Genomic DNA, 8,976 nt, shown 5'->3' on the forward strand with positions numbered 1-8,976 from the left:
CAATGCATCATATATGAGAATATGTAAGGCCGCATTAATTCACTACACCTTAGGAACAAATAATTTAGTACACACTTTGATATTAATTTCTGCAAATATTGAAAGTTTGGATGTCTGGAGGATTCTTGTCTTTGTGCATCCTGTGTTCTTTGGAAGGAAGGAAGAGGAACACCTACTTTGAGGATACTCAGTGCAAGTTTTAAGGTCCATGGATGTATTGACGATTGTATGAGTCGGCAGGGGACCTGACTCCTTTTTTTTTGTCTCTTTAATTTATTAAACAATTTGGATGGTAAATGCTGCCTCTCACTGAGCCCCTTTCTGTCATCTGACATGTAGAATTATTTAACACAGTTGTAAAAATGCTATGTACAGTACAAAATTACCTATATAGAAAAAATGATTGAAAAACACTAAAAATATAATGAAGTTATGATTTTTGGGTGAATTGGATTATCATAGATTTCTCTTTGTACATTTCAATATTTTCCAACATCCCTATAATGTGATAGATAACAGATAACAGCTGCTTTTGTTTTCTAAACCACCCAGACAAGACAGAGCTACATGGGTCTGCAACTAATGATTAACTTTGCAAGGGGAAAGGAGGATGAATATGTTCATTCAGGATATTCACACAAAAGTCCCAATGACTGGAGGGCCTACCACCTTGTTGTGCTTTTCAAAAATGTTTTCTGCATTGTGTTCGTTTGTATGTGTGTGTGTCTCTATCTCTGTGTGTGTGTGTGTTGGTGGTGAGGCGGTGTCCTTGATCACAGAGGACATCCACACTCAGAAAAGGATCAGTATGTTCCTAAGCCAATAAGAACTCCATGTAGGAACTCTCCAAGACAATGCCTGATGTATCTCTTCTTTCTGTCCTTTATGGTTTGAAAAACAATACTCACTGCCATATATTTACTGTTTAATTGCCCAAAATCTACATATCATAAAACTCAATAGTTCAATTGTAGGAAGACCTGGACTATCTTTACTACAATAAATTGTAAAACATTTGATTCGTGTATGGTTAAATCAGTTTTAAAATGAGTTGTCTATAATGACAATCAGGTGACGCAAGGTTGGGTCGTATACAACAACTACATTAATTGTCAGCTTCTGCTTGAATGATATAAATCAGGAGTCGTGTGAACAGAAACAGGTGAGGGAAATAATCCTCTTTGGTGATGGAAATATTAGCTTATTTGTTTTTCTATCAAGATGGAGTGCAGTGCCACTAGCAGGCATGAGGAATATAGTCCCAAAGGGGCGGGATGCATCCAGTTTGACTTGATGAGGCAGGAAGGTGGGGAGGAATGTGAGGAATGTCTCTTTTTGTTTGCAACTCCACTCCATTTATGGCCAAGCTGGGGAAGCCCTAAACATATAAAAACCCAGTCCACCAGCCCCTACCTCACACAAGTCTGCAAGTCTTCACAAGGAGAGGAGTCAGCCACTGCAACCACAAGATAGAGACGGACTGCAACCTAACACCAGACCGGCCAACAGCATCCAACACTGCAGACAGTCCAGCACATCCAGGCACCCAGCTCCAGGGAAAGCCCACAACAGACCGCCAACCCTCCTGACCTCCAGCATCTGCCCTGTTGCAGCTGTCCGTGCCTGCTGCGCCACCCATGTCTTCCCCGGGCATGGGCTCTCTTCTCTTGGTGTTCCTACTTGCCCTCTGCATCTGTGCACGCAAGACCTCCACTGTCTTGGCCACAGATGCTGGGGTACTCCAAGCTGAGAAAGAGGAAAATTTGATTCTCCGCCCACACTATCTCCCTGCGCAGACAGTCACGGGTCAGAATTGTAGTGAGCTATGCAAATGTAACTCCGAGGCAAAACCCGACTGCCGTCCAGGAGTGAGCGTGGTGAAGGACGCCTGCTACTGCTGCCCCATGTGTGCCAAGCAACTGGGCGAGTCCTGCGAGTGGCCCGACCGCTGCGACCACAAGAAGCTCCTCTACTGTGACCTTGGGACCCCACCGAACCGCACGACTGGAGTGTGCAAAAGTAGGACCCGCAGCCCCAACCACTGTGCTACTTGGTGTACAGCCACCTCTTCCCTCACTTTCCCCAAACCCCACTCCCCGAAACTCCAAATCTGAAATCAAATTTCAAATGACACTATGTGCTTAGTGCACTTTCTGACGAGCTTATAGTTCTAGCTCACAGAGCAGACTCACATAACTCTTGTTTCCCCTTCCTCTCCTCCAGGTAGAGCAGGTGCCCCCTGCTACTTCAAAGATAAGGTGTACAAGCACGGAGAGACCTTCATGTGGGGATGTGGAATAAAGGGCACGTGCACCCATCGGTTAGTGGTCTTCCAGCTCCTTTGCCCTCTAGACCTTGGCCCGCCCAGCTCTGACTGCCCATTCCCACGGAAGGTCAAGCCTCCAGGGAAATGCTGCGAGGAGTGGGTCTGTGAAGAGCCCAAGGAGCTCACAACAGTTGGCACTAACCTTACAAGTGAGTTGTTGCACTCTAAGTCACTGTTGTGTTTCCCCTGGGTCATGTACTCCTGTTAGAAATAACGAACCCATGAACTAAGTCCTAACTTTGCCATGAAAAGGGGAATGTGATGTTCGCTCTGTAGCTGGATTTTGTGTGCTTTGCCTCCATAGCTTCCCCACTTGAAGGCACAGTTCGTCCAGACCCAACAACGATGCAACCCAAGTGCGACGGTGAGACCACTGACTGGAGCCCTTGTACCACCACTTGTGGCCTGGGCGTCACTACCCGGGTTGTCTATGACAAAGCCAACTGCTCAGTGGAAAGGCAGACCAGCCTCTGCATCATCAGGCCTTGCAATGATTTCCTGGAAAAGGAAATTTCGGTAATTTAATGTTTTGCTTCTATACGCTAATGTTCCTGAACTGAGAGTAAATATGACCCAATTTATGTCCTTTATCAGCTTTATTATTAGAGGCCCATTATCTCCCCATAATATCTAACCATTGAGCTATTTTAAGTGAATGGGGTATTGTGTAATAGGAACCAGTTTTAGTACACATAAGCCCCAAGACAGGATTGGTCTATTTAAAAAAAAGAAATGCACATGAGAACAAACTTCGTCCCCTGAAATGAAAGTAAAAGTTGAACAGAATGAAGACTGTCTAGAAACACAGAGTGCAAACGGGCTACTGATTATTTAAAGTTATTGTTTTCTTCTCCCTGTCTTTCTTGAAGAGGGACAATGGTGCCCCCCCAGCATAAGTATGGCCCATCCTGTCAATTTTTACATATTTCAATGCACCAGTTTGAAAACCTACGATGTCAAGATGTGTGGAGTCTGCCCTGATGGCCGGTGTTGCACACCCAGCGAAACAACTACTTCACCGGTGGAGCTCATGTGTCCTAATGGTAAGACCATTAAGCAGAACATGATGTTCATCAAGGAATGCACCTGCCATAACAACTGCCATTGAGGTACTAACATGTTCAAGTCGCTGTATTATAGGAAGATGCGTGGAGATATGATTTAAAGAAAGGGAGTATGAGATAATATCTCAAAGGACTCTAACTTGAACTGATCTCTGTTTTGTTTTGTGTTTTTTGAGAACAAACAAAATTTCCGCAAGCTCAAGTGATTAAATCTGTTTTTCTCCTTGGGAAAAAGAATTTCTGCCTGAATCAAAACATTGTGCTCTGTGGCATTCACACAAACAATCTATCCACTCCAGACAACAGTTTGAAGAAAATAAAACTTGGCAGTGGCACCTCATTAGCTCACAACAACACTTTTTTTGTTGGGTGGGGTTTAGGGACCAGTTGGAGGCACCAGGAGAAATGAGTTGCATGGGGAACAATGTCATCCTGAAGTGGTAAGCAGATCGCTATGTTGGAAATGTAATGGAGAAGGAAGGCTTGAGCGAGCTTGATGACTGACCTGCAACTCCAGCCGTTGTAGGGATGTGTGCTCTGGGCCATCAGTGGCTGAGTCACGTTGTTCTGAAGGCAGTGTTCAGAAATAAAACCCTCTCTATTAGACTGGACAGCATGTGACAAGTTAGTTTGCCTGTTATAAGCCAGATTTTTTTACAATGTGTATTGTAGTTATTATATATGTATTAATTCACACAGCTATCTAAATTAATTTCAAGTTGTATGATTTTGGTGTGCATGCCTCAGAATTTCAAATGTTTAGCCTCTATTTCTGACCACCATAGGAAGGACATAAAGCTGTCTTGAGAATTTAAGTATGAAATGGATACTCCTATGGAAACTTGGGTCAGCTAGAGTGACAGTCCATCAAGATAGGTTGTTTGGTAAAGTTGAGACAGCAGTGTTCACAGATATCTGACATGTGATTGGAAATGTGCTAACCTCACTTTTATTGATCAAGATGTTTTGTGTTTTTTTCAAAAAGAAGAATGGTTTTATGGACGATCAATTTTTCCAAAGTAGGAGCATTTTGCTCCTGCTTTGACTATGACTGCCTTCTGGAGTGTTTACTGGTTGAGAGCAGAAGAAGTTATATGTTAGTACCTTTCTTGTTGAAAATAAAGTACATATTATTCCTATAAAGAACCTATTATTCATTTACTTGTCAAAAAATTTCTGAATCTTCTTGAGTTTAAATTGAAAGGACTTATTTATTTGGTTAAAGAATTTACCAGTAATTTTCTTTAAAAGTTTCTTTTATCAGGTATGTACTAATGACCTGCTAATTCATTTTCAAGAAATTTTTGCATAAGCATACTTAACATCAATAGTGAAGTGTTTGCAAACATTCATATTGAACAATTGCGGTGTTTATATTTAAAAACAGTATACAGATTTTAAACTCAATATTCTTATTATTTCAACCTCCCCTTACCCTTATTTGATCTCTCATGCCCCTGTTACAGAGCCCTAGTGGTAGAATGGTTTATGCATTGGGCTGCTAATGGCAAAGTTGCCTGTTCAAACCCATCAGTTCATGGGAAGAGACATGAAGCTTTCTTTTACATAAAAAATTCACAGCATTGAAAACCCACAAGGGTCATTCTGCCCTGTCTTATACAGTAGTCATAAATCAGAATCAATTCAATGCTAGTGCGTTTGGAGAATGTTTTTGTCTTGTTTGAAATTAATACCTTTCTTGAGACTGTAGGCATTTTATGTCGAACTATTCATTGTATAGAGCTAGTCCATATCTCGTGTTGAGTTTGTATGCTCTGCAACCTAACTGTTCTGTAGTAAAATGGAAAAGGAAATAGGCATTGAAATGTCACCATAAAACAAGTCGCATTTTGCAAAATTCCTTTTTTCAGTTGCCAAGATGGCCAATCACAATTGAATGATGACCTCAATAAAAAAGAGATAAGAAAATCTTTGTTTCATTCCAGTTAATAAAACATTACCTGATATTAAAATCATCGTATACATTTTCCAACATCTTTTTTAATCAAAAATTAAGATTAACCTATCTTACCAGGTGTTGTTTGGGGGATAAAATGAAAATTATATCAAATGATATTGGATCTATCCAGACCTCTCCTGAAAAGTAAGCTAAACTGTCATTCAAAAGAAATACCCAATGGCAACTAGTATTCTTATTTGTTTCCAGAACAGAGTAGCTGAGTAGTCTAGTGAAGAGACAAAAAAGTCATAGATTAAGCTGTCACAAATTCACAATTAAGCTGTCACAACATAATTAGAAATGTTGTAGTACTAGTGCCATCCGGGAAACAAACATACACGTGAAAATAAAGACAAATTTTCCAAACACTCTCACAAGCCACAAAGCAAAGGAAATGTTCCTGTACACAAGCATGCGCATTATTTATGGTCAGAAGATCAGAATTCTGGGATACAACCATCCAAATATACAGCAACACTGTCAATACCAGCACTCCACTCTCCAAATGCACACGCTTAGTACCTGGCTCAGTACAGCCTTCATAAAGGTCCACTGAATTCCTACCTGAAAGGTTAAGGACATTATGAGAGAATCTGGCTGTTTGAAAAGAATTTGAAAACTTCTGTGAACATAGTAGTAGTAAAAGCACAGATGTGGAATTTCCCTAACATCACATTAAAAGAGGGATTAAGAAAGTAAATGGCAAAACCAAAAGTCCATGAACAAATCTTTAGAACAAATATTAAGCACCCCCTTGAACCCTAAAATACAGACATTGGAGCTTATCATAAGACCTGCAGTATATTGACATAGGTGAAGGAAAATCAGTGATACAAGATATACAAAAATATCTCTGACTATCAGGGAACTCAAAAGTAGTAGTAACAAGTAGTGTTACCATGGTTTTTTTCTAAGGACACACAACCAGTGACACTCATAAATGTATACAAAATAAATGATTTATCAAGAAAGGGGTTCAAGTAGCCACAGAGTGTGCAAATTTTTGTGCCTCAAGTCCATGCCCAGACGCTTGCTGGAGGGAGACCCTTACAAATTTACACAGATGCCAGAGTGCTGAACCTGGAAGCAGAAAGATCACATGCCAAAGGAGGCAGAATTGGGCAAATTCAAAGTCTCCAGACATTGGGCAAGCCTCTGGGTCACTGCCATTCTTAGAATCCAGATGCAAGATCCAGGCCAGCATGAAGAGTGAAGAGAGAACCATTTTTCCACAGCATTTCTTACATTATCAATCAAACCATACCCCTAATTTAAAGGAAACCCATTTTGAATTATTGGTTGGTTTTCACCAATATCTGCTTACAGATTCAGCCTAGTTGGGCAAGAAAACAGCAACCCCCAAAGCTCTTATGTATGTATACAAGCCCAATTTTGGAACAGCTTCTGAGTTTGGTATTTGTTTGGCCGACTATCATAAAACTGAAAGTCATGACTCTCTTCCAGGACAGGACGCCCACTCTTGGAAATAGATTCAACATTACAGCTTGAGTAACAGAGATTAAAAGTGAGAAAATCCAGAAAAAATGAAGGAAACCAAAGTGGGAACTTTAGGAAGCAAATGTATAAATTTTTAAATACACATTATAACACAGTAAACAAAGGTGTTGTCTTGCAAAATATATCTTAATCAAGCCGCCCTTCGGAACAAAGGCCAGGAAAATTAATTTTGCAGAAAAATAAGAAAAATAAAACATCAAAGTCATGTCTATTGAAATATGAAAAAAATAAGTTAATGACATAAAAAGTACCATGAGACAGAATAAAAGTATGTGATACAAAATATACAACAATATCTCTGACCATTAGGTAACTCAAAAGTAGTAACAAGTAGTGTTACCATGGTTTTTTTCTAAGGACACACAACAAGTGACACTCATAAATGTATACAAAATAAATGACTTATCAAGAAAGGGGCCCAAGTAGCCACAGAGTGGGCAAATTTTTGTGCCTCAAGTCCATGCCCAGACGCTTGCTGGAGGGAGGCACTTATCAATTTACACAGATGCCAGAGTGCTGAACCGAGAAGCAGAAAGATCACAGGCCAATGGAGGCAAATTGGGCAAATTCAAGGTCTCCAGACATTGTGCAAGCCACTTAGGTACTGCCATTCTAAGAATCCAGATGAAAGATCCAGGCCAGCATGAAGAGTGGAGAGAGAACCATTGTTTCCACAGCATTTCTTACATTATCAAACATGCCATAACCCTAATTTGAAAGAAACCAATTTTGAATTATTGGTTGAATTTCACTGAAATCTGCTTACAGATTCAGCCTAGTTGGCCAAAAACACAACAACCCCCAAAGCTCTCATGTATGTATGTATACAAGCTCAATTTTGGAACAGCTTCTGAATTTGGTATTTGTTTGGCCTACTATCATAAAACTGAAAGTCATGACTCTCTTCCAGGACAGGACCCCCATTCTTGAAAATGGAATCAAACTTTCAGCTTGACTAACAGATAATAAAGTTCAGAAAATCCAGAAAAAAATCAAGGAAACCAAAGTAGGAATTTTAGGAAGCAATGGATAAATTTTTAAATGCACAGTATAACACAATAAACATAGGTGTTCTATTACAAATATATCTTAATTAAGCTTCCGTTATGAACAAAGGTCAGGAAAATTAATTTTGCAGAGAAATAAGGAAAATCAAACATCAATGTCAAGTCTATTGAAATATGAAAAAAATAAGTTAATGGCAGAAAAAGTACTATGAGACAGAATAAAAGTATGGTAGAAATAAATGTCCACCACGCATCTGAAAATCTATGCTATTATACTCACTGCTCAATTGTGACATAGTTAGATTTCAAAGATGAGGTCATTATGCAAAAATTGGCATGCAAAATATCAGATCACAAAATCAAGGATGACTATGTGCTTTCATGACTCCAAGAATCATCACCTGACCGAGTTAACATGTATGTTAACCATATATGAAGTCAAAGTTACTCTCACTTGTATGTCAGTGTTCATTACAATCAACGCCAAACAAATTCTAATAAAATTGTTGGAATTTAAAGAAAAAGAAAAATGATGTGAAAATCTACACAAAAAAGAAAGTATTGTATGTAAAAGAATACTAGCTTATCATAAGACTTTCTAAATCCAGCACTTTGTGCCACAAGAGAATGGAAGAATATATTTAACCTATGCAAGAAATGATAACATGAGCCACATGTTTTTTATCCTGCAAAATTAAACTTCACGCGTAAAGGACTCAGAAATACTTCTAAAAACATGTAAAAATTCGTGAAACATTATTCTTATGCTCCCTTCATAACCAGAGAACTAATTTTCACACACACGGAAAATGTCTAAAGAGATATTAGCATAAGTATTTTGGTAAAACTAAATAAAGCTTAGTTAAAAAAAACTAAAACTGCAGTATATACTCGTGTAAAAGCCAAGTTTTTTTTAGCACTTTTTTATACAGTTTTTGTGGCAAATTTAGGTGCTTCATTCCATGATGCTCACCTTCCAAACATAATTGCTGACGAAAAAGCTGGTGCATAAGCAAATGTGGCGAAGACAGCTGATGGTGCCTGGCTATCAAAAAATATAGCGTCTGGGGTCATAAAGGCTTGAAGATAAACAAGCGGCCA

General features: G+C 39.3%; 1 protein-coding gene across 1 annotated transcript; it reads left to right on the plus strand.

Annotated features, from left to right (window-relative positions):
* Positions 1-1,432: 1,432 nt before the first annotated feature.
* Positions 1,433-5,319, plus strand: LOC142453323 (CCN family member 2-like). The gene is made up of 4 exons (XM_075554533.1): positions 1,433-2,019; positions 2,224-2,475; positions 2,631-2,842; positions 3,196-5,319. Exons 1-4 carry the CDS (start codon positions 1,638-1,640, stop codon positions 3,220-3,222), a joined length of 873 nt encoding a protein of 290 aa, XP_075410648.1. The 5' UTR covers positions 1,433-1,637; the 3' UTR covers positions 3,223-5,319.
* The last annotated feature ends 3,657 nt before the right edge of the window (positions 5,320-8,976 follow it).

This window comes from Tenrec ecaudatus, chromosome 7, assembly GCF_050624435.1.
Source record: "Tenrec ecaudatus isolate mTenEca1 chromosome 7, mTenEca1.hap1, whole genome shotgun sequence".
NCBI lineage: Eukaryota > Metazoa > Chordata > Mammalia > Afrosoricida > Tenrecidae > Tenrec > Tenrec ecaudatus.

Excerpts from the sequence above, each read along its gene's own strand:
- LOC142453323 (XM_075554533.1), top strand. The coding sequence starts at position 1,638 with ATGTCTTCCCCGGGCATGGGCTCTCTTCTCTTGGTGTTCCTACTTGCC. Across the intron at positions 2,020-2,223 it reads CACGACTGGAGTGTGCAAAA|GTAGAGCAGGTGCCCCCTGC; the intron begins GTAGGACCCGCA and ends CCTCTCCTCCAG. Across the intron at positions 2,843-3,195 it reads TCCTGGAAAAGGAAATTTCG|AGGGACAATGGTGCCCCCCC; the intron begins GTAATTTAATGT and ends TCTTTCTTGAAG.